Source organism: Bos indicus x Bos taurus, chromosome 6, assembly GCF_003369695.1.
Source record: "Bos indicus x Bos taurus breed Angus x Brahman F1 hybrid chromosome 6, Bos_hybrid_MaternalHap_v2.0, whole genome shotgun sequence".
Lineage (NCBI taxonomy): Eukaryota > Metazoa > Chordata > Mammalia > Artiodactyla > Bovidae > Bos > Bos indicus x Bos taurus.
Window position 1 is genome coordinate 71,045,599 of NC_040081.1, and position 25,822 is coordinate 71,071,420.

The 25,822-nt window shown below is 37.5% G+C and overlaps 1 protein-coding gene across 6 annotated transcripts in view; it reads right to left on the reverse strand.

Moving 5' to 3' along the window:
- The window catches only part of CLOCK (clock circadian regulator), a 111,340-nt gene that overhangs the window by 64,730 nt on the left and 20,788 nt on the right, over nucleotides 1-25,822 (reverse strand). For all 6 annotated transcript variants that reach the window (XM_027544527.1, XM_027544530.1, XM_027544532.1 and 3 more), the window contains 2 exons: nucleotides 5,073-5,163; nucleotides 1,517-1,606 (listed from right to left, as the gene is read on the reverse strand). In XM_027544527.1, the coding sequence (XP_027400328.1) occupies nucleotides 1,517-1,563 (47 nt within the window). In that variant the 5' untranslated portion in view covers nucleotides 1,564-1,606; nucleotides 5,073-5,163. The remainder of the gene's footprint in view (nucleotides 1-1,516; nucleotides 1,607-5,072; nucleotides 5,164-25,822) is intronic.

Genomic DNA, 25,822 nt, shown 5'->3' on the forward strand with positions numbered 1-25,822 from the left:
CATTGAGGAGGGAGTCCATTAACTTTCATGACATTCAGAGAGAAAATGAACTCATTAAGAACCACTGCTTTATGTCTGAACACTCTGATGTCATCCCTAGATGTCATATTATCTAGAATGGGAACTGGAAATCAATCAAAAGCACAACACTGAAATCATATGTAATGCCTCAGGAGTAGTGAAGAAACATTTTTTTCTGAGAAGACTACACACAGATTCCACTTGAAACTATACACAGCCCAGTCTATGGCAGGGCTCCCTGAGGAAACTCCTTGCCCTTCAGGTCTTAAGCTCTGGTAAAGTATGTACCTTCACTATTTACCTCACAGAAAAGGGAAGGAAGCTGCCTCTCGATGTCAAAAGTCACTTTGTGCACAAGTCTAGCTATAAAATGCTTAAAGAATCCCCTATGGAAAAATCACACAGTATACTAAAATAAAAGCACAGGAACTTTAGAGGCAGAGAGATCAACACAGGTCATAACTCCAGCTTATTATTTACTATGTGACCTTAAAACAAGCTATTTAACCTCTCTGACCTACAGATCCCTCATCTGTAAAATCTCATGGAATTATTGTGAAGTTAAATGAAGTTAAAACAAAGAAAGTGCTCTGCATGTTAGCTCTCAGAGTAGGTATTTTTAAAAAGCTGTCATTGTATTTCATCAAATTTAAGATACCACTGATGATAAGACTTATTATGTCCACTAAAAGTGAAACTGAAAGTGAAGTTGCTCAGTCGTGTCCGACTCTTTGCAACCCCACAGACTGTAGCCTACCAGGCTCCTCCATCCATGGGATTTTCCAGGCAAGAATACTGGAGTGGGTTGCCATTTCCTTCTCCAGGAGATCTTCCCGATCCAGTGACTGAACTCGGGTCTCCTGCACTGCAGGCAGACGCTTTACTGTCTGAGACACCAGGGAAGTCCATTATTATGTCCACTAAGGAATTTAAAAATACTACCAATTAAACTCTGATAAGCCTACTCTAAGATGAATTCTAGTGTCAAACATGTTAAAAAGTTAAAAAAAAAAAGTTAAAGAAGTCTTAAAATCAAAGAAACAAGGAGGCCTATCCTTTACCAAGAGTAAGATTTAAAGATTATAATTTCAACTAAAAAAATCCTATTAATAATTACAGTTACCTCTTATGAGTCACACATGCTAAGACGTTTAACAGGCTGAAGTTAGGACCAATAGATAAGGAGACAGATGATTCCAGAAAGTGCCAAGGAAACCCCTGAAACTGTCATGATTCCTTTCAGAATAGTTCTGACCAAACCACTCAAAATTACAGCTCAAGATCCATTCAGAACACAAGCGACATGCTGTTGACTTTGGCTCTAGATAATACATTTTACTATTACATGACATTTGCTCAATACAGAAGGTAAGTATAATAGTATTAATGATTAAGCATAATACTTCTTTTGTCAGTGATACAGACCATTACTCTAACAGTGAATTTTTAAAATAGCTTTACATAATCCAAAATAAATGAGTCTCTAAAAACATACCTGTCAACAAGTGAGCTCATTTTACTACAGCTTACGGTAAACAACATAACATGTTACGTTTTCGTCTTGTGGTAGACATTTGTACTTCTCCTTGAGTGGAAGGAAAAGTAAATGGTCATTAGTTTTCCAAAAAACTTATTTCTACAAACATAGTATTAAATAATTTGAGAAACACTGTATGTTTATCATAGAGATTTCAAAATGTTTTTGTTTCTACAAAGGGCTAGAAGATTATTTTCAAGAAAATAATCCTTAGCTGAGGCACATTTGAGGTTTTGTTTTCTTCTATATAAAGAGCTACAGAGGAAAAAAAATTGAAGACCATAATTCATTTCCTTTCTATAATAATCAAAAAGCCACTATATTCAGTATAGATTATAACTATATAACTATGTAAGTAGGCTACATATGTCAGTCTAGGTAAGTAAGCTTTAAGAACACCAGCTAATGGGTGATAAACATTTGCTAAAAGCCTATTTTCTATTAAACAGTACAGTTAGCTTTGGAAATACAAGGATGAAAGATACAATCATTATAGGCAAAAATCTGCAATTAAATAGGGAGGCAGATAACTAAATAATTACAGAAACAGGGATAATAAAGGTATATGGGGGGAGTCAGAGGAAATATTCTTGATGACAGTCATATTGTCAGGCAGCAGAGATTCCTGTTATCGAAACTGTGGTTCTGAGACCGACATCATCATCAGAGAGCTTGTTAAAATACAGAATCTTGAGACCAGCTCTAGTCCTAGTAAAGCAGAATCCACAATTTTAACAAGGTCCCCATGTGATCTGTATGACCATTTAAGTTTCAGATGTAACAGGGTAAAGGACAAGAGGTAATAGTTGACAGGATTCTAGGCCACAAGAACAGTGATACGCAAAGGCACAGGCCATTATGAGATCAGAGGACATCATATTTGAGGAACTTTTCTCTTTAGAGAAAAATGTAGGTATATTACAACTGAAAGTTTTCATTACCAGAGTATAAACTGAGAGATAACAGGAGTAGTAAGGGGGTGAAGGCAAGTAAACTGAAGAACAGCCTTATTATAAAGTTTCATATTCACACCGAAAGAATTAAAATTTACTGCTTTAAAAAAATTACTGCTTTAAAACTCAATCATAAGCCTAAAATTTCTCTCTATATTCTATACAGTTTTTCTAAAGTAGAAGGCAGGTTTTACCCATAAAAGATACAGTCATGAGTTAAATATTGAATAAACACCTTAATTCTAATATCCTAACAGTTTTGAGCCAAAAGAAACTTTATATAAAATTTAGAAAATAGTGTAAATTGATCTGTCACTCTGAACCAGACAGTATTAAAGAACATGAGATTCTAAAATACTCAATCAAATGTACATTCATGACAAGAAGACAATAACTCTTGATAAATGATGCTGGGTTGCCTATGTGGTTATGGCTGCAGAAGTGGAACTGTGCAGGGCTAAGAGTTCTTAAAAGATAGTGGGGAGGATAATGGGGTGGGGGGAGGGGGGATGGTGGTTAAGAAAAATAAAAGGAACTAACTTCAGGATAAAACAGTGATTTTAAGTGTCTGGGTCAACATCAGCAAATACAACACAAAATTACAGAATTTCAGAGTTAGAAGAGACTTTAAAGATCACCTAAGTACAGCCCTTTGGTCCAACAGACATACTTATCATCATGATAATAACAGAGTTTGGTTCTATCACTAGAACAGAAAGAACAGTCCAAAGGTAACAGAGCCAACCTGGGTGAATTAAAAAAGAACAGTTCCAGTTTAAAGTTAAAAGATCAGATTTGAGCCTTATATGGCACCAAGTATCCATCTGTTTAATTATGAGAAGACAGAATAGGGCAAACTAGAGGGAAAAAAAAGACCCAAAGAATAAGGACTTAAAGACTATACAAGAGGGACCATGCTGACTCTAAAGGAGGTGAATCCAAAATGCTTTAGAAGACAGACTGATGCTTTCTTAAGCTATTTTATTATTGTTGGTTAACAGAATTTTTCCAAACACTATTTGCTGTCCAACTAATTGAGCAACATAAAATTACATCTCTGATAGCTTAGTCCAAGATCTTTTCTCTACTTGTCCAGCCAATTGATAGGCATGCTATATTTAAGGGAAAGATAAAAGGAAGAAGTGAAGTAGGCCCAACTAAGTAAAGTAACTTTTAGAAGATTCCCCTTGATTAACAAAACAAAGTGGTAATGTGGGAGCAGCCACAGTTACTGTGTCGGTACAATTCTAGGACCCACGTTTTCAGTACTAAAAGACTAGGTATAGTTTACACATGTCATGCTATGAATTCTAAGGACTCAATTTTAGAAGACATGTGAAGTTCCTACTCACACAAGGAATTTCTAATACAGATTAAATATTATTGTTAAAACTCTTGTTTCTTAAATATTGACATTAATAGACCAGTATGGTATGCAATAAAATGTCTTTAAAAGGAGCAGTTACAGTAGTTGGAACAAATTAAATTATGTAAAGGATCAAGTTACAGCTAGGAATCGAATGCTCCTTTACATAAGCAACTTGAGCTCAAAGTCATTCAGTGATAGGAATTCCCAGCTGAGTAAGCACCACATTACTATTTTATCACAACACAGAGGGCAGGATGGTATAAGTTTTTTATAAACATCATTTTAAAAACAACTTTTTGAAAAATTTATCAAAGGGGAAGCTATTAATAACTAATAAACTGTATAAGCAATTCAAAGTTTGCCAACATGGAAGCAGGTATGTTTTAAATTCAGCACACAACATTACAGGTAACTAACAGAAAATCTCAGTACCTGGCAGTCCATCTTTGGAAAAGAATTCATAAACAATGTAACACATTCTGCATTAAAAATAAATCATGCAGTATCTAATGATATGATACTACTTGTCCTCTGAATCCCATCTGCTCTCTTTCTCAAAGCTTTCCATTTCTATATCACTAATTTCTCCCTCCAAAACTGCATTATTCTGATCAAAATCTTAGTGAAAAATCTTAAAGAAAAAATGAAACACAAAACTTCCTTGACCCACCAATCTCCTTCAGGTACCGTCCTCCTTTTCTGGTCCCTTTCACAGAAAAACAACTTGTCAATTGTGTACAGTTGGTATTTCAAGATCTTTCATTAATTCCCCTCTCTCGTTTTAAAACTTAGTGTTGATTTTCACAAATGTATAACTGTTCAAAGTTTAAAGTGTCCAAAAAATTTTACAAGACTTATTAAAAAACTAAAGTTCTCTGATCTCCATATTCTACCTTCAACCCCTTTCATCTCGTTAACTCCTTCCTTTGGTAGTTAACTGCACATCTCTAATACCTCTTACTACTTCTTGATTCTTTCTGTTTTAGGTGAGGTGACTACACAGTCCCAATTTATTTGAGTAGTCCCAATGTAATTATTAAAAGCACTTGCTTCTGCTCTGAAAAGTATCTTTAGCCCATCATCTACTGAATTCCACTATGAAAAATCATAATTTAGCACTGACTCTCCCCAACTCATTTTCCTAGGGAAGTGTCATTTCAAAGCACATTTCAAGATACAATTATTTCATTACCTTTTGTATTTCTGAGATCTTTGAACTGATTCTTCAGAAAACTGTAAGTTCAATATATTCTTCTGTATGGCTGATCATCAGTCTTAGAATTCTGTTTAAGAAAAAATTTTGTTAGATTTACTCAACTTATATAGACATTTATCATAAAAGAGGTTTTAAAATAATTTTGAAACATAAAATTTAGAATTTTGTCACAAAACAATATATAAGAAACGCTAAACACTAATAATTGTTTCTAAAAGAACTTTAAAAAACTACAACCGCTTTTAATTCTACTACAGAAGTTAAAAGACAAAAGTACAAAAATAAGTATAACTATCAAGTATGTTAATGAACATACATACATATACATGGGCTAACAAACACTCATATATGATGAATATAAACAGATGTAATCTGTAACAGAGATCAAGTGTGGTAAAGGGGAGAGAAGTAAAAGAGTAGAGTTTTTCAAGTTATCAGCTTAAAATATATTATTAACATTATGGTAAGCACAAGGAAAACACCTATAGAGGATACCTAAAAAGGAAATGAGAAAAGAATCAAAGCAGAATCAAAGAATCAAACCCTATAAAACATTAAAAAAAAAAAATCAATGAAACACAAAGACCAGAGGAAAAAAAGTGGAAAAAGCTACAAGACAGACAAAAAATGAACAAAATAGTAACAGTCTTTCCCTAGCAGTAATTATTTTAATTGCAAATAAACTGAAGTTGCCAATCAAAAGAGAAAGTAGGTAAATGGATAAAAATACAAGATCCAACTATATGCTATCTATGAGAGACAGTTTAGATTTAAGGATACACAAAGACTGAAAGTAAAAGACTGAAAAAAGACATTCCATGCATACGGTAACCAAGAAAGCAAGAATAGCCATACTTGTATCAGACAAAACAGACTTTAAGTAAATAACTGTCACAAGAGATTAAAAAGACATTATACAAAAATAAAAGCATCAAATTTATCAGGAAGAGAAAACAAATACAGGTACAATTACACCTATTTCACATGCTAGCAAGGTAATTCTCAAAATCCTTCAAGCTAGGCTTCAACAGTACATGAACTGAGAATTTCCAGGTGTACAAGCTGGATTTAGAAAAGGCAGAGGTATCAGAGATCAAAATTGCCAACATCCACTGGATCATTAAAAAAAAGTATGAGAATTTCAGAAAAACACCTATATCTGCTTAACTGACTATTCTTAAAGCCTTTGACTGTGTCGATCACAACAAACTGCAGAGATGGGAGTACCAGACCACCTTAATTGCCTCCAGAGAAACCTGTACGCAGCTCAAGAAGCAATATATAAACTGGACATGGAACAACGGACTGGTTCCAAATTGGGAAAGGAGTTATGTCAAGACTGTATATTGTCACCCTGATTATTTAACTTCTATGCAGAGTACTTCATGTGAAATGCTAGGCTGGATGAAGCACAAGCTGGAATCAAGATTGCCAGGAGAAATATCAACAACCTCAGATATGCAGATGATATCATCCTAATGGCAGAAAGTGAAGAGGAACCAAAGAGCCTCTTGATGAAAGTGAAAGAGGAGACTGAAAAAGCTGGCTTGAAACTCAATATTCAAAAAACTAAGGTCATGGCATCTGGTCCTATCACTTCATGGCAAATAGATGGGGAAGCAATCGAAACAGTGACAGATTTTATTTTGGGGGGGCTCCAAAAATCACTGCAGATGGTGACTGCAGCCATGAAATTTAAAGATACTTGCTCCTTGGAAGAAAAGCAATGACCAACCTAGACAGCATATTAAAAAGCAGACACATCACTTTGCTGACAAAGGTCTGTATAGTCAAAGCTATGGTTTTTCCAGTAGTCATATACAGATATGAGTGCTGGATCATAAAGAAGGCTGAACACCGAAGAATTGATGCTTTCAAACTGTGGTGCTGGAGAAGACTCTTGAGAGTCCCTTGGACTGCAAGGAGATCAAACCAGTCACTGTTAAAGGAAATCAACCCTGAATATTCATTACTGATACTGAAGCTGAAGCTCCAATAGTTTGGCCACCTGACGCAAAGAGCCAACTCACTGGAAAAAATCATGATGCTGGGAAAGACTGAAGGCAGGAGAAGAAGGGGACAACAGAGGATGAGACGGCTGAATAGCATCATTGACTCAATGAACAGGAGTTTGAGCAAACTCCAGGAAATAGTGAAAGACTGGGAAGCCTGGCGCGCTGCACAGTTCATGGGGTCACAAACAGTTGGACACAACTTAGCAACTTTACAACAACAAAAACTCAATAATCACTGTGAATAACTGAATTAACCAAGACCAACTCAACTGTGCCAAAGTTAATGCAAAACTTTACAGTTATAGTTTGCATCTGACCTATGCAATGTATATTTTACATAATTTTTAAAAACCAAGAATATGCTATGTATGTAACATGACAGCAAAACATAGGGAAATTTATGACAGCAGAAAAAGAGGGGGTATTTTTGGGCACAAAAAGAGACTTTTTTTATGGCAACAACAAAAGATAAGATATCCCTGGAGATTAGAGACTCAAATAAATATAAAAGATCTGAATCAAAAACACCAGAGCAAAAGAACTGAATTCCTAAAATGTGCGTGAAGCCAATTCAGAAGCCAGTTCCTAGTGTCCTATTTGGTTTTAAGTATTTGGGGATAGAGTCAGTCATAATCAAAGCACCTAATAAACCCAGAATACTGGAGGAGTGAAAGTAGAAGCTAAGACCATGAGCTTAGAGTCAGAAAGGCATGAAAATCTTTGGGACAATTAACTTAATTATCCTAAGCCTCAGAATTCTTACCTAAGTCAGCTGTTGTGAAGTCTAAAGGATATGTAGGGATACCAATTATTAACAAAATAAACACAAATAGAAACTCCCCCTTTAAAACCAAAATAAAAGGCTTAAACATCTGCAGCACGACAAATAGTATTTTTTACCATATAAAGTATCCCTAAAAGTTATTCAAAAGAATTTAAAACCCAAACAAAACTACAACAAAAAGTAAGACTGAGTAAGGAGCCATGAAGAAAACAAACAGCAAATAAATGTAAAAATTTTGGGCACAAAAAGAGACTGTTTTTTTATGGCAACAACAAAAGATAGATATCCCTGGAGATTAGAGACTCAAATAAATATAAAAGGTCTGAATCAAAAACACCAGAGCAATAGAACTGAATTCCTAAAATGTGCATGAAGCACATTTTAAAATAATGTAAAATAATGTAAAAATTATTCCTGGCAAGGAGCTTTCTCTGTTAACTCAGCTGGTAATGAATCTGCCTGCAATGCAGGAGACCTCAGTTCGATCCCTGGTTTGGGAAGATCCCATGGAAAACGGAACAGCTACCCACTCCAGTTTTCTGGCCTGGAGAATTCCATAGATTGTATAGTTCATGGGGTCGGGAAAAAGTTGACACAACTGAGCAACTTTCGCTTTCTTTCAACAGAAATCAAAGAAGCTAAGTAAAAACATATTATAGTTAAATATTCAGTTCAGTTCAGTTCAGTCGCTCAGTCGTGTCCGACTCTTTGTGATCCCATGAATCTCGGCACGTCAGGCCTCCCTGTCCATCACCAACTCCCGGAGTTCATTCAGACTCACGTCCATCAAGTGAGTGATGCCATCCAGCCATCTCATCCTCTGTCGTCCCCTTCTCCTCCTGCCCTCAATCCCTCCCAGCATCAGAGTCTTTTCCAATGAGTCAACTCTTCGCATGAGGTGGCCAAAGTACTGGAGTTTCAGCTTGAGCATCATTCCTTCCAAAGAAATCCCAGGGCTGATCTCCTTCAGAATGGACTGGTTGGATCTCCTTGCAGTCCAAGGGACTCTCAAGAGTCTTCTCCAACACCACAGTTCAAAAGCATCAATTCTTCCGTGCTCAGCCTTCTTCACAGTCCAACTCTCACATCCATACATGACCACAGGAAAAATCGTAGCCTTGACTAGATGGACCTTTGTTGTCAAAGTAATGTGTCTGCTTTTGAATGTGCTATCTAGGTTGGACATAACTTTCCTTCCAAGGAGTAAGCGTCTTTGAATTTCATGGCTGCAGTCACCATCTGCAGTGATTTGGGAGCCCAGAAAAATAAAGTCTGACACTGTTTCCACCGTTTACCCATCTATTTCCCATGAAGTGATGGGACCGGATGCCATGATCTTCGTTTTCTGAATGTTGAGCTTTAAGCCAAATTTTTCACTCTCCACTTTGACTTTCATCAAGAGGCTTTTGAGTTCCTCTTCACTTTCTGCCATAAGGGTGGTGTCATCTGCATATCTGAGGTTATTCATATTTCTCCTGGCAATCTTGATTCCAGCTTGTGTTTCTTCCAGTCCAGCGTTTCTCATGATGTACTCTGCATATAAGTTAAATAAGCAGGGTGACAATATACAGCCTTGATGTACTTCTTTTCCTATTTGGAACCAGTCTGTTGTTCCATGTCCAGTTCTAACTGGTGCTTCCTGACCTGCGTACAAATTTCTCAAGAGGCAGATCAGGTGGTCTGGTATTCCCATCTCCTGAAAAATTGTCCACAGTTTATTGTGATCCACACAGTCAAAGGCTTTGGCATAGTCAATAAAGCAGAAATAGATGTTTTTCTGGAACTCTCTTGCTTTTTCCATGATCCAGTGGATGTTGGCAATTTGATCTCTGGTTCCTCTGCCTTTTCTAAAACCAGCTTGAACATCAGGAAGTTCACGGTTCAGGTATTGCTGAAGCCTGGCTTGGAGAATTTTGAGCATTACTTTACTAGCGTGTGAGATGAGTCCAATTGTGTGGTAGTTTGAGCATTCTTTGGCATTGCCTTTCTTTGGGATTGGAATGAAAACTGACCTTTTCCAGTCCTGTGGCCACTGCTGAGTTTTCCAAATTTGCTGGCATATTGAGTGCAGCACTTTCACAGCATCACCTTTGAGGATTTGAAATAGCTCAACTGGAATTCCATCACCTCCACTAGCTTTAAATATTAGTGATTCCTTAAAAATTCTACTTCATATATTTATCACTCAGCAAATATTTACTGAGTACTAATACAAGTGTCCAGTAGTACACTGATTGTAGTTTTGAAATGGTGAAATAGACACAGCCACTACATTTGAGGTGCTTTCCAGAGAAGGCACAAAATGCTCTCTGAACACTCTGGGAGTGACATAGAAGTTAAGGAAGTCTCCTGAAGAAGTGACACATAAACTGAGATCTTAAGAATAAAATAAGATTTCACTAAGCAAAGAGAGAAATTTCATCAATGTCAAGAGAAAATGTACACAAAGGTCTGGAGACATGAGAAGAACTGTGATTTTAGAATACTACCAAGTACCTTAGTGTTGACTGGAGCAAAAACCTAGGGACCAGGGGTAACAGAGGTGGCAGTAAGAGATGATAATGATGAGGTAAGTGGATCATGACAGTAACTCCCAACCCCACTCTCCCCATTTAAGACCCTGAAAAGTTTTAAGCAGGAAACTGACATTAATAGACACTTGTTCTTTTGAGCCATCATCTGGTTACAACACAGAAAACAGAATATAAGGAGCCAGGACTAGAATTAGAATGGTAGAAGTATAGTATTGTAAAAGTTCAGGTAAAACAATATAGAAGCAGCTGCTGCTGTTGCTGCTAAGTCGCTTCAGTCGTGTCCGACTCCTAGCGACCCCACGGACTGCAGCCTACCAGGCTCCTCCGTCCACGGGATTTACCAGGCAAGAGTACTGGAGTGGGTTGCTATTGCCTTCTCCATATAGAAGCAGAGATCATTTTAAAAATGAGAATTTTAATAGATACTGAGATGACCAGACAGAATTTGGTGACTGATTAACAGAAGTTGGGGGCAGGGAGAAGTCAAGAATACCACTCAAATTTTCGCTTGGACACATCTGTGAGGTGGATAGGTAATACTGGAGGAGTAAATTGGAGAAAAGAGGAAGGGAATGATGTTGAAAGCACTGGCTAACATTTATTGAACATTTACTATGTACCAGGCATTCTTCAAAGTTTTCTCTCATTTAAGACTCAACAATCACATGAAGTAGGCTCTATTATTATCTCCATTTTACAGATGCGGAAACTGAAACACAAAGAAAATATGTAAGCTAGCTGGCCAAGATGAGCAGTAAGGCTAAGATATAAAACCCATTCATTTAGCTTGAACTATGCTCTTAATCAGGCTTCCCTGGTAGCTCAGCTGGTAAAGAATCCGCCTGCAATCCAGGAGACCCTGGTTCGATTCCTGGTCAGGAAGATCCCCTGCAGAAGGGATAGGCTATCTTCTGCAGTATTCTTGGGCTTCCCTGGTAGCTCAGACGGTAAAGAATCTGCCTGCAATGCGGAAGACCTGGGTTCAATTCCTGGGTTGGGAAGATCCCCTGGAGAAGGGCATGCCAACCCACCAGTATTCTTGCCTGAAGAATTGCCATGGACAAAGAAACCTGGCAGGTTATAGTCCATGGGGTCACAAAGAAAGAGACAAGACTGAATGACGAAGCACAGCACACAGAAGCATGCTCTTAATCACTGTGAAACAAACACCTCACGAATACTTCTAATGATGGATACAGTTTTAGACATGTTATGCTTAAGATATCTATGGGACATGGAAGAGGAAAAATGTCGAGCTGCCTCTGCTGCTAAGTCGCTTCAGTCGTGTCCGACTCTGTGCGACTTCATAGATGGCAGCCCACCAGACTGGTCTGTCCCTGGGCTTCTCCAGGCAAGAACACTGGATTAGGTTGCCATTTCCTTCTCCAATGCATGCATGCATGCTAAGTTGCTTCAGTCGTGCAGGCAGCTGGAAATATGGGTGTGGCTTTCAGGAAAGAACTGGGTGAAGATGTAAAGTGGGAGCCATCAAAGTAAATATGCACATTAAAGATAATGATTAAATGGATTTCTCTAGAAAAAAAAACATACAAAAGGAGAAAAAAGGCTAAGGCTCAAATCTGACGAAAAAAGTAACATTTCAGAGACAAGCAGAAGAGTAGCCAATAAAATGGGGAAAAGGCAGAGCAAAAAAATGTAAAGAAATGGGCTTTGCAAACAGTTCCTGAATGTGAATTATGGCTCATGGAGATAACAGAAGTACCTAGCCCATAAAATTGTTCTAAGGATCAGCTATGTTACACGTTTCAAAACGTGTAGAAAACACAACAAAGGAGTGATAAATTTTAAGTATAATTAGTGGTAATAATACTATCAACTAGACGGAGAAGGACCAAAGATAACGAAGAAAGCCATGAAGGATTATTTGTCACTAAAATTAAAAGAAAGAGTACTTCAAGAAGATGACAATGTCAACACTGCACTGAGGACAAGAAAATGACTCTCAAGTGTCTATTACATTTAATAACAGTCTGAGAAGCTTGTGACAGAGAAATGAAATAGACACTCAACAATGCTTTAAGAGAGTAAACGAGGACTCCTTTTCTTAAAATATAGTTTGGTAAGACGTGTCAATAACTGGAAACGCTTAAGTCCTTTGACCTAGTAATCTCATTTTGGGCGGGAAAAAAAAGGAAATAATCAGAGATGTATTCAAAGTTTGACAGTGAACGCATTATTATTTAAAACAATAAAACTAGAAAGATTTTAAACATCCAACAGCAGTAACAGTGACATTAAAATATATTGAATATAAATCCAAAATATGTCAAAGTATCAACTGTTGTTATTTGAGTAATTAGCTTATGGATTTTTTCCATTTTTACTTTTTCTTTAGTACTTTCTAAAATTTTTCTAAGAATGTGTATTATTTTATAACAAGGAAACCTTAACTGTTGCCTTTTTCTTGTTTGTTTCCTTTTAACTGTCCAACATTAGAGCCTGGGCTAAGGAAAAAAAAAAAAACATAAGTAACAAAGTAACATGCTACTATTACCAAACATGAGTAAAAGAGACTATCTTCCTATGTACTTGTTCCTGTAACTTACAGAAGAAGCATTTTATTTCACCTAATTATTAACATTAAATTACTAATTTAAAAGGTTTAACTCAAGAACCTCAGTTTAAAAAATGGAAACTACAATAAATCCTTTTCTAACCTAATAACCTATTGACCTACTGACCTACTTTGGCATTTAGGTTAGTTAAATCTGATATCACAGATCTTTCTGGGACTGAGGGATCTATTGATATAAACATTAATTAAAAGTAGTGCTGAAATTTAATTGATATAATACAAAACCCAACAATCCTTAACTATGTTTATCATAATTTATGAAAAAGTCAAACTTGCTTCTGCAGATTACTGTTTGTATTATAGTTAAAAAGATAATTATTTTTAAGAGAACAATTTTAACTTGTAAAGAAAGGCTGAAATACTTTTAAAATTATTTAATGAATGAGTAAAGATGAAATTTAAGTTCTCAATTAAATAAAGTTCTCAATTTATTCAGTACTGAATGGGAACATTAGTTCACTTCCACAATGGATATGAAACATTAGCATGATAAAAAAATTCTTAATTCTACAGTAGTTTGTAACACCAATTTAAATCTAAAATTGACAGCAAAAACAAGAAACACACCCTAAATCAAAGTCTCATGATCCAGACCTCTTAGAACCAAAGAAAATTCTGATTCAAGAGAAACATCAAATGCTATCAAAAATCTACCCTGTCAATATCTAGATGAAAGGCATTTCTGAAGCCTCATTAAGTAAACAAAAACTGAAAGATTAATACAGCTCTCCTGGTAGCACACAAGACTACTGCAATTATTCAACAAATTTATTTCTTCAAATAATGTCTAGGTTCCCTTGTGGCTCAGTCAGTAAAGAATGTACCTGCAATGTAGGAGACCTGGGTTCAATCCCTGGGTTGGGAAGACCCCCCGGAGAAGGGAAAGGCTACCCACTCCAGTATTCTGGCCTGGAGAACTCCATGGACTATATGGAAAGTCCAAGGGGTTGCAAAGAGTCGGACACAACTGAGCAACTTTCACTTTCACTTTCCCTCTTCATGTGATGGACTGATCTGGTCCACAGAATACATCAGCACCTTAATCCTTTTTTGAGATGAGAGTGAGGCCCGAGACTGGCCTCAGCCTCAAATGAGCCTCACAGAAGATCTGAAGTGCAGCAAGAGTTCAAGCCCAACTACATACTGAACCAAATACCACACCCTAAACCTGGATACCATCCTACACCAAGCCCTATATTAGTATTCACAGGAAGAAAGAGGGGACCCTGTGGTAGGCAGAATAAGGCCCCACTAAAAGGACCATGCCCTAATCCCTGAAATCGGCAAATACATTTCAAAAAGGGACTATGTAGATGCAATAAGGTTAAAGACTTTGAGATGAGTAGTTAGTTTATGCCAGATTATCTGGGTGATCTAATGTAATCACACAAGTCTTTAAAAGCAGAGGACCTTTCCTGTCCATGGTCAGAGCAATGTGAGACAAAAGAGAAACAGGAAATGTGGCTGGTTTTGAAGGTGAAAGAAGAGAGCCACAAGTCAAGGAATACAGGCAGCTTCTGGAAGCTTGAACATACAAGGAAACATTCTCTCTCCTCTGAGGCTCCCAGGAAGAATGCAGCCCTACTGACACCTCTTGCCTTTAGCCCAGTGAGACCCTTATGAAACTTCTGAGCTGCAGGACTGTAAGATAGTAATAATAAATTTGTTCTGTTCTAAACCATTAAGTTTGCAGTACTTTCTAAGTTTGTCATTCTATGGCAGTAACAGAAACTTAATACAGGTCTAAAATCTCTGGCTGCTCTTGATAAATCTCAGCCTTTTCCAAACCCTTTCTCCCTCCATAGTCACAATAATCAACCTAGGAAACCACAGGGACTAATCCCATTATGTCCTACTTTCCTTCATATCAGGCACAGGAGAGGATCAAGACTCAGGTCACCCCACACCACCTAGACTTTTGTTCCTACACACTCTGTATATCCCCACATTGATACCATCCCCCTTTCCCAATTTTCAAAATCCTTTGATTGTGTCCTCTAGACACATTATCATTAGCAAAACATCCTATTTCCTCAATATTGTTTTTGCACACTCTCTTCCCATTTCCTGCCTCAACGGATCTCTCTTTGCCAGGAGTTCTGTTCTCGCTCCAGGCCTTACCATTTACCATTGGGAGGAACCCAAGGCGTCAGCTGGGCTGCATTTCTTTCTGGAAATTTGAACGGGAAAATCTGTTTCCCAGTCTTTCTTTACAAGCTTCTAAAGTCTGCCTTTAGAAAGGCAATGCCAAAGAATGCTCAAACCACCGCACAATTGCACTCATTTCACACGCTAGTAAAGTAATGCTCAAAATTCTCCAAGCCAGGCTTCAGCAATATGTGAACCGTGAACTTCCTGATGTTCAAGCTGGTTTTAGAAAAGGCAGAGGAACCAGAGATCAAATTGCCAACATTCGCTGGATCACCGAAAAAGCAAGAGAGTTCCAGAAAAACATCTATTTCTGCTTTATCGACTATGACAAAGCCTTTGACTGTGTGGATCACAATAAACTGTGGAAAATGCTGAAAGAGATGGGAATACCAGACCACCTGACCTGCCTCTTGAGAAACCTATATGCAGGTCAGGAAGCAACAGTTAGAACTGGACATGGAACAAAAGACTGGTTCCAAATAGGAAAAGGAGTACGTCAAGGCTGTATATTGTCACCCTGTTTATTTAACTTTTATGCAGAGTACATCATGAGAAACGCTGGACTGGAAGAAACACAAGCTGGAATCAAGATTGCTGGGAGAAATATCAATAACCTCAGATATGCAGATGACACCACCCTTATGGCAGAAAGTGAAGAGGAAGTAAAGAGCCTCTTGATGAAAGTCAAAGTGGAGAGTGAAAAAGTTGGCTTAAAGCTCAACATTCAGAAAATGAAGATCATGGCATCTGGTCCCATCACTTCATGGGAAATAGATGGGGAAACGGTGGAAACAGCGTCAGACTTTATTTTGGGGGGCTCCAAAATTACTGCAGATGGTGATTGCAGCCATGAAATTCAAAGATGCTTACTCCTTGGAAGGAAAGTCATGACCAACCTAGACAGCATATTCAAAAGCAGAGACATTACTTCGACAACAAAGGTCCGTCTAGTCAAGGCTATGGTTTTTCCTGTGGTCATGTATGGATGTGAGAGTCGGACTGTGAAGAAGGCTGAGTGCCGAAGAATTGATGCTTTTGAACTGTGGTGTTGGAGAAGACTCTTGAGAGTCCCTTGGACTGCAAGGAGATCCAACCAGTCCATTCTGAAGGAGATCAGCCCTGGGATTTCTTTGGAAGGAATGATGCTGAAGCTGAAACTCCAGTACTTTGGCCACCTCATGCGAAGAGTTGACTCATTGGAAAAGACTCTGATGCTGGGAGGGATTGGGGGCAGGAGGAGAAGGGGACGACAGAGGATGAGATGGCTGGATGGCATCACTGACTCGATGGACGTGAGTCTGAGTGAACTCCAGGAGTTGGTAATGGACAGGGAGGCCTGGCGTGCTGTGATTCATGGGGTCGCAAAGAGTCAGACATGACTGAGCAACTGAACTGAACTGAACCTTTTAAGTTATCAGGTAACAATAAATTAAAACTACAAAAAATTCACTAGCTTTATAGCAGAAGAGTTATTAATTTGAAACACTAATAATTTCAAGTGTTGTTGAGGACGAAGAGAAACAAGAACTCATGTACAATGCAGGTTGAAGTGTAAATTGATTCAACCACTTTGGAAAACTAAACTAGGAAGCATCTACAAGAGCTAAACATCCAAATACTCTGAGACTCAGCATGTTCCCCCTTGGTTATTTATCCAGCAGAAAGGCATACATATGTGCCAAAAGACATGCTCAAGAATGTTCACAGCAGAACTGTTTATAGTAGTCAAAAACTGACAATAAACCAAATGTTCATCAACCGTACAATGGATGAATAAATTGCGGTATATACAAATAATGAAGTATTACAAAGCAATGAAAAAGGATGAGCTACTGCCATATGAATCAATATGAATGACTCCTGCCAACAAGATGTTGATCATAAAAAAAATTAAGTTCAAAAACAGACAATACCAATGAATACTGAATCAAGCCAGAATAACAGTTACCTTTGGGAGAGCATGATGACTGTCAGGGGGCATGAAGGAGGCTCCAGGATTGATGAAAATGTTCTATATCTTGACCTTGGTATTCATATTGGTTAAACAAGTGTTCACTTCATAAAATTTCATCAAAATGACACTCAGTATTTATGGACTGTATAACATGCATGTTTTAATTCAATAAAAAGCATTTAAAAGTTAGCAATACTACATCAGTCCCTTGATCTGTTTTTAATTTTTTGGTTATTTTACTTGGTTAAACTGAAGTCTAGTAGAACTAGGTTTCTATTATCAGTCTGCCTCCTACTTGGGTACTAAAAGTCATATTTACTTTCTTTTTCTGGACAATTACTGAAGAATAGTCTTATGTGTGGATCCTTCCCACATTATGAGGGCAACAAAAGTATGCCCTGAAGTTAAGACTTTTATGTACAAACTAGATAATTCTAAGATAGTATTTTTTCTCAATATATACATAATCAACTTTCTATATTGAGTTACAAATCACCAGTTCCCACAGTCTGTATCTGGAAAAAAGGAGGTAAGAAAACACAAAGCTTCTGAGGCTTAGCATCTAAGCTCTGGTCTAGCTAAATTTGAAAAGTCAAAGTCGCTCAGTCATCTCCAACTCTTTGAGACCCCACAGACTATACACATTCAATTCTCCAGGCCAGAATACTGGAGTGGGTAGCCTTTCCCTTATCCAGGGGATGTTTCCAAACCAGGGATGAAACCCAGGTCTCCTGCATTGCAGGTGGATTCTTTACCAGCTGAGCAATAAGGGAAGCCAAATTTGAAAAAGCATATCAAAACAAGGTGTAAGCATAATGCTGCTCTGAAATAAAATGAATTATTAAATGTAAAGTGCTTTAAAAATTATGCATGCTAAGTCGCTTCGTGTCCGACTCTGTGTGACCCCATAGACGGCAGCCCACCAGGCTCCTCTGTCCATGGGATTCTCCAGGCAAGAACACTGGAGTGGGTTGCCATTTCCTCCTCCAATGCATGAAAGTGAAAAGTGAAAGTGAAGTCGCTCAGTGGTGTCCGACTCTGTGTGACCCCATGGACTGCAGCCTACCAAGCTCCTCCGTCCATGGGATTTTCCAGGCAAGAGTACTGGAGTGGGGTGCCATTGCCTTCTCCAAAAATAATGCATATCACACTGTAAATGCCCACCAGTAAGTCTGCAATTCTTTATACCCAGTTGGAAAAACATTATAACAGATCCTTACTCTTGAATTTCCTTCAAAATATTTAAGATAATAAAAAATAGATCTACTTTAAAAAAAAAAAAACTTATTTATGGAGCAAAGGGAAAATTTAATAGATTTTTATTAAAACAAGCTGAAGTGAACATTAAAGAAAAGTACACGATAGATGAAAACTTAATAAACTATACCTAAGATTTTTTTTAAGTTCTAAATTATACTACTATTTAACTATGATGTTAGGAGAACTCCTATATATACTTTATCCAGTCTGCCAAATTTTAACATCTGCATCATCATCTTCACATATAGATAAACATATTTTCTGAAACATTTGAGAGTAAGGTGTGTATACCATGCCCTTTTACTTCCAAATACTTAAACGTGTACCTAAGAACAAAGATATCCTTTTATAATCTATTTTTTAAAAGGAGTAAATAAAGTCCTTAAGGGCTTTCTTCTTCCTCCAGTTTTGTCATGTATTAGATTTAGCCATTGTATCTCCTGAGCAGAAAATATTAAAGAGGTGCCAAGAATACACAGAAGAACTATACAGAAAAGATATTCACAACCCAGATAATCACGATGGTGTGATCACTCACCTAGAGCCAGACATCCTGGAATGTGAAGTCAAGTGGGCCTTAGGAAGTATCACTACGAACAAAGCTACTGCAGGTGATGGAATTCCAGTTGAGCTATTTCAAATCCTGAAAGATGATGCTGTGAAAGTGCTGCACTCAATATGCCAGCAAATGTGGAAAACTCAGCAGTGGCCACAGGACTGGAAAAGGTCAGTTTTCATTTCAATCCCAAAGAAAGGCAATGCCAAAGAATGCTCAAACTACTGCACAATTGCACTCATCTCACACACTAGTAAAGTAATACTCAAAATTCTCCAAGCAAGGCTCCAGCAATACATGAACCATGAACTTCCAGCTGTTCAAGCTGGTTTTAGAAAAGGCAGAGGAACCAGAGATCAAATTGCCAACATTCACTGGATCACTGAAAAAGCAAGAGAGTTCCAGAAAAATATCTATTTCTGCTTTATTGACTATGACAAAGCCTTTGACTGTGTGGATTACAATAAACTGTGGAAAATGCTGAAAGAGATGGGAATACCAGACCACCTGACCTGCCTCTTGAGAAACCTGAATGCAGGTCAGGAAGCAACAGTTAGAACTGGACATAGAATAGACATAGAACAACAGACTGGTTCCAAATAGGAAAAGGAGTACGTCAAGGCTGTATACTTTCACTCTGCTTATTTAACTTATATGCAGAGTACATCATGAGAAACGCTGGGCTGGAGGAAGCACAAGCTGGAATCAAGATTGCCGGGAGAAATATCAACAACCTCAGATATGCAGATGACATCACCCTTATGGCAGAAAGTGAAGAAGAACTAAAGGGCCTCTTGATGAAAGTGAAAGAGGAGAGTGAAAAAGTTGGCTTAAAGCTCAACATTCAGAAAATGAAGATCATGGCATCTGGTCCCATCACTTCATGGCAAATAGATGGGGTAACAGTGGAAACAGTGTCAGACTTTATTTTTGGGGGCTCCAAAATCACTGCAGATGGTGATTGCAGCCATGAAATTCAAAGATGCTTACTCCCTGGAAGCAAGGTTATGACCAACCTAGACAGCATATTAAAAAGCAGAGACATTATTTTGTTAACAAAGGTCCATTTAGTCAAGGCTATGGTTTTTCCAGTGGTCATGTATGGATGTGAGAGTTGGACTATAAAGAAAGCTGAGTGCCGAAGAATTGATGCCTTTGAACTGTGGTGTTGGAGAAGACTCTTTGAGAGTCCCTTGGACTGCAAGGAGATCCAACCAGTCCATCCTAAAGGAAATCAGTCCTAGGTGTTCATTGGAAGGAATGATGTTGAAGCTGAAACTCCAATATTTTGGCCACCTGATACAAAGAGCTGACTCATTTGAAAAGACCCTGATGTTGGGAAAGAGGGAAGGCAGGAGGAGAAGGGGACGACAGAGGATCAGATGGTTAGATGGCATCACCGACTCAATAGACATGAGTTTTGGTAAATTCCGGGAGTTGGTGATGGACAGTGAGGCCTGGTGTGCTATGGTTCATGGGCTTGCAAAGAGTTGGACATGACTGAATGACTAAACTGGAACACCTTTTAAATTGTCTTGTCTTTATAAGGTATTCTGCAAGACACAATTTTAAAACATAGGTTCTTGAGCAAATCAAACAGGGAAGTTTAATTAAAAAAGAGATTCAATTGAAGAGTTGGGAAAAGCTTCAGAAGACTTAGATGAGAATATGTAAAACTTTATACTCAAGAGTGGCTTTAGTATATATGTATTTTTAAAGGTTTATTATCAAAAGGTTTCCAGATTTGATACTGCTAAATCTTATCCCTCAAGATGTCAAAAAATTATTGTAACTTAGACAAATTAAAAATTATTAATTTAACAGACAAATCTGGCCAATTATTTGATAGCTATCTGTAAGGAATGAATTCAGAAATGGATTCAGAAAAAATTACTGTTTTCATCAAAATTCTCTCCTACAGTAATAAAAAGACACCTAATCCCGGTAAGCAAATCTTTAAATGAACTGGAATTATTGTGATCATGCGTAGAAAGAATAGCTATTTGAGATATAAGATATCGTGTACTTTTACTCAACAAACATTGACTCTGTGACAACTATGTGCCAGATCTACGATAGCTACAAAGAGATCAGTAATTTAAAAAAAATTAGGCATGGTACTCACCCTTAAGAAACTTATAATTTAGCAAACCTAAGATTCCTACTTTCAGACAGGAAAGGTATTATTTTTCTCTGTTCTGAAAACAAAGTAACTAGGACGCAGAGTGGTAAATGTGTCAAACTGCACAGAACTGTGAAATGTTCTAGAGACACAAGAAGTTAGTAATAGTTGCTCAGTCATGTCTGACTCTACAAACCCATGGACAGAAGCCTGCCAGACTTCTCTGTCCATGGAATTCTCCAGGCAACAATATTGGAGTGGGTTGCCATTTCCTTGTCCAGGGGATCTTCTCAACCCAGGGAAAGAACCTGGGTCTCCCATATCGCAGGCAGATTCTTTACCATCTGAGCCACCAGGGAAACCACAGAAAAGAAGAGCACAAGAAAGGCAGATTCTAAAATTGTCATCTTAAATCTCCTAATAGAGGACTTAATTTGCCTCTGTCAGGCTGTAGAAGACTCCTTAAAAATATCCTCCAATCTATCCCTTGACTCCAAAAGGGACCATGTTCCTTAATCCCCAATGTACATACTAGCCTTGTTCCACTGAGTCAGTCACCAACTACTTTCCAAATAATATATTAGTGCTGCTAAGTCACTTCAGTCGTGTCTGATTCTGTGTGACCCCAGAGACAGCAGCCCACCAGGCTCCCCCGTCCCTGGGATTCTCCAGGCAAGAACATTGGAGTGGGTTGCCATTTCCTTCTCCAATGCATGAAAATGGAAAGTGAAAGTGAAGTCGCTCAGTTGTGTCCGACCCTCAGCGACCCCACCGACTGCAGCCCACCAGGCTTCTCCATCCATGAGATTTTCCAGGCAAGAGTACTGGAGTGGGTTGCCATTGCCTTCTCCGAATATATTAGTACTTTTACATAAAAATATGATAACAGATATATCTCCTTCATAGAAACAGATAATGTCCTTTTACAGATAAACTCCTTACATAGGAAAAAACAGAAGCTGCACAAAAGGTATATACTACTAGATAGTTTTAGAATGGATGTGATAAGAAATATGCAAATCGAAGACTGGCTGGTCATAGTGGTTCTTTAATAATTTAACTGTGTCAGTGATAGGCTACAGTAGGCCATATGAGTGAGTGAAGTTTGGTTCTTTTCAAAGTTGTATGTAACCTAATACCTTTTCATTCAATTAGTGTGAGGAATGCCACGACTAGAGGAAATAGGATGAAGAGTGTTAGAATGTTAATTTTAAACATTCTGTTAGGAGGCGAGTTGAACCTCTAATAATAATGATTTTTTTATACAATTACTAGGCTCTGCAGTCTAACCTGTGTTCTCTGGCAGGGTGTTTTCATGAATTAAGATTATATCATTAATTAGTTTTAAGGTGCTTTTGAAAAGTAGGCCTTATTTTCATCTTTTTGTACTGGGAGAAATATATAATAGAAACTGACTTGGATTACTCTGGTGTAAACTCATATTACATAGGACTTTAACTATTGAATAAATGAATATTTAATACTGGTTATGCCATTGGGATGTCCTGACCCAACATCAAGATTCTAAACCCTACTGTTGATATGAACTCTAGAGTAGGACTATGCTGTTATCTGTAGTATAACTTGCTCCGTTGATCAATTTTTTGGATCAGTAAGGGATCAAACATTTTGACTATTTGGTCTAAATTTTAATCATTCAGAGACTTTTTTGTTCTCTGAGATCACCCCAAACAAAACCGCTAACCCATATAAAAGTTTTATTATCCCACGATGATTTAGTTCATTGTAGTGGGGTGGGGGGGGGGGGCATTAATTAAATAAAGCTCCATACAGGCCTCTGGTCTTATTTTGTTATTCCCACCTCTTCATAGGAAGGTCAATTTCACTGATTAAGAGATAAGAAAACCCTGTGTGGCCACTCACACAAGTCTTTATTCAGAAAACAAGTGATTATGCTGCCTTTGCACGGTCAGGATAATAGATGTCACTGGGCAAGCAGTGCCTTTAATACTAGTCAGGCTAGAGGTGATACTCTCAGTAAATAGGCAAGGTTGTACTTGTTGAGTTCCTTTTACTTTTTTAAAATCTTTTGGTAGGTGCATACCTCTGTCAGGTTGAGACTAATTTTAATAAATAATTTAACACTGACTTAGACTTGTTGTTAACTACCAGTGATTCTATTACTTATATAAGCTTATGCAAGAAGAAATACTTCCTGTTAGTCATATTAACATTACTGCTTCTTTTAATTAATAGACTAGTCCAGTATTAAACTAGGAGTCGATTTATTGTTGGTATTAAGGTAAATGTGTTGCCAAGCTTGAATGCTTAATCGATGGCTGTTTTTTAAGGCAACTATGGTGTTATTTTTACTCTCTAGATAAGGTTGTATCCTGTTTCTAAGGAGTTGAAACTTTTTAGATTAACATTTAAAAATACATTAAAATTTCTGATTTTTTAATAGTTTGTAAAGTTGAACTATGATTTAAGATTTTTTTTTTTGGACAACCAGCTCTCATCAGGCTTGTTAGGCTTGTCACCTCTACTTATAAATCTTCTCAGAATTTTGCTATATAGATGAGTTTGTTCTAATAAACTGTTCATAAGGAGCTCATCTGGCTTCTGGGGATTTAAGTTCTTTGTTAAAAATTTCCTAGTTAAATCATTATACAAAATGTAAAAGGGGAGAGGTTTGGGTTTTTTTTATTACTTTTAATGCTTTTTTTTTTAAATCAGGCCCTTACAGTATTTTCTACATAGCACTCCAAATTTTTAAATTTCCATCTCTTATACTTTAAATACTGGGTGAATAATTTATTTAATCTGCTTATAACAGTTGAATTTGTGGGAAATTTGGGACAAATTTAAAGTATCCATAAACTATGAAACTCCTGAGGGTAAAATAAACTAGGTGCTTTTATTTACGCTATCCTTTGATTTATTCAAGCACACTTTCTAGTATGCTTCCCTCAGTAATACTTTATCTCCTCATATGTGTTTGGTACTTGCTAAGAGATTATAAAGGTTATTAATAATTGAGGAGGGTGATGGATGGAGTGTACATGCTTGATGGCCTGATTCAACTAGGCACCCTATTCTTAATTTACTACCATAGCCTCCTTTGGTTTTCAGTTTCATAAAAACTTTCGTATAATGAGAAACATGCTCTTGAAATAGAAAATATAGTCCATTTCCTCCCATCCTACAAGTTACATTTTGACCTAACATTTTTATGTGTAATAATTACACTATTATTCCTTTTTAAGAGTTTGCTGAAAACAGCAGTATATAGACTGAATTAGCAAATGCTGGTGAGGTTTATCAGAGTTTATCAATCATAGAGCAGGCTCCTCTAGAGGGGTATGAAGCACCATCAAGTCTCTTGTGTTTTAAGCTACTGCTAATAGAACTCTGGCAAATAATTTTGTTACTGTAATTATCTGAGTTTAGGGCTAAGCATAATGGGTTATCTAATCCTGGATTGAGTCTTAGCTGTCGTGTGATCAAGAACTGTTAAAGTCACTTCTGTAGTTTATTTTTATTTTAGCTATAGCTTTTTACAGTTTAGCTACAACTTTTTTATTATTCTTTAACACAATTTACACTGGTTTTCTATTAATTTGAGTTAATCATATGACTGTGGTGGCTAGCACAAAATTTACCAACCCTAAATTACATAACTAAGTCCAATTTTCATTAATGGCTTAATTTTTATCACTGCTGTTTCCCATGAGGGTATGGCTTAAGCAAGGCAATATGACCTACTATTTTTGTGTGCTTGGTATCTGCTTCTTTTAATCATGATTTAGAGGACAGTCTGTTTAAGCAGGATTCCCAGCTGGTGCTAGTGGTAAAGAACCTGCCTGCCAATTCAGGAGACATAAGAAACGTGGGTTCGATCCCTGGGTTGAGAAGATCCCCTGGACGAGGGCACGGCAACCCACTCCAGTATTCTTGCCTGGAGAATCCCATGGACAGAGGAACCAGGCGGGCTATAGTCCACTGGATAGCAAAGCTGGACACAACTGAAGCAACTTGCACACACGCACTGCTTAAGACACTGTGGTATCACTAAAACGTGGTAAAAAACTGAGAGTACTATTTTAATTTTCTTCCTAATATGTCCATTTACATTCACTTTAGAAGAGAAGTAATACCAGAATCAACTTATTGCCTGCTTGAAAACAGCAACACAGGTCTAATGAGAATATGGATTACACTTCCCAAGATAGAAAAAAAGTGTAAGTTCAGTCACTGAGAATTGGTTATTAACTCTTACCTCCCTCTAATTTCCCCCAACTCATTTCTTATCTTAGCACTCAATCTATAAATACTTTTCCAACTAGGTAGAGCAGAGGTCAGCTAACTTACTCTATGCTGCTGGTAAGTCGCTTCAGTCATGTCTGACTCTGTGCAACCCCATAGACGGCAGCCCATCAGGCTCCTCCTTCCCTGGGATTCTCCAGTCAAGAATACTGGGGTGGGTTGCCATTTCCTTCTCCAGCTTACTCTATGAAGGGTCATAAAGTAAATATTTTTGGCTTTCTGGGCCCTAAGGTCTCTGATGCAACTCCCTAACTCTGCCTCTATAGCCTGAAAACAGCCATACACAATGTGTAAAAAAATTAAGATCAGCTGTATTTTAATAAAGCTTTATTCATAAACAGTAAACCTGAGTTTCATATAATTTCAACATATTGCAAAGTAGTATTCTTCTTCCAGGAATTTTTTCCATCAACCATTTAAAAATGTAAAGACTATTCTTAGTTCACAGGTCATACAAAACAGGCAGT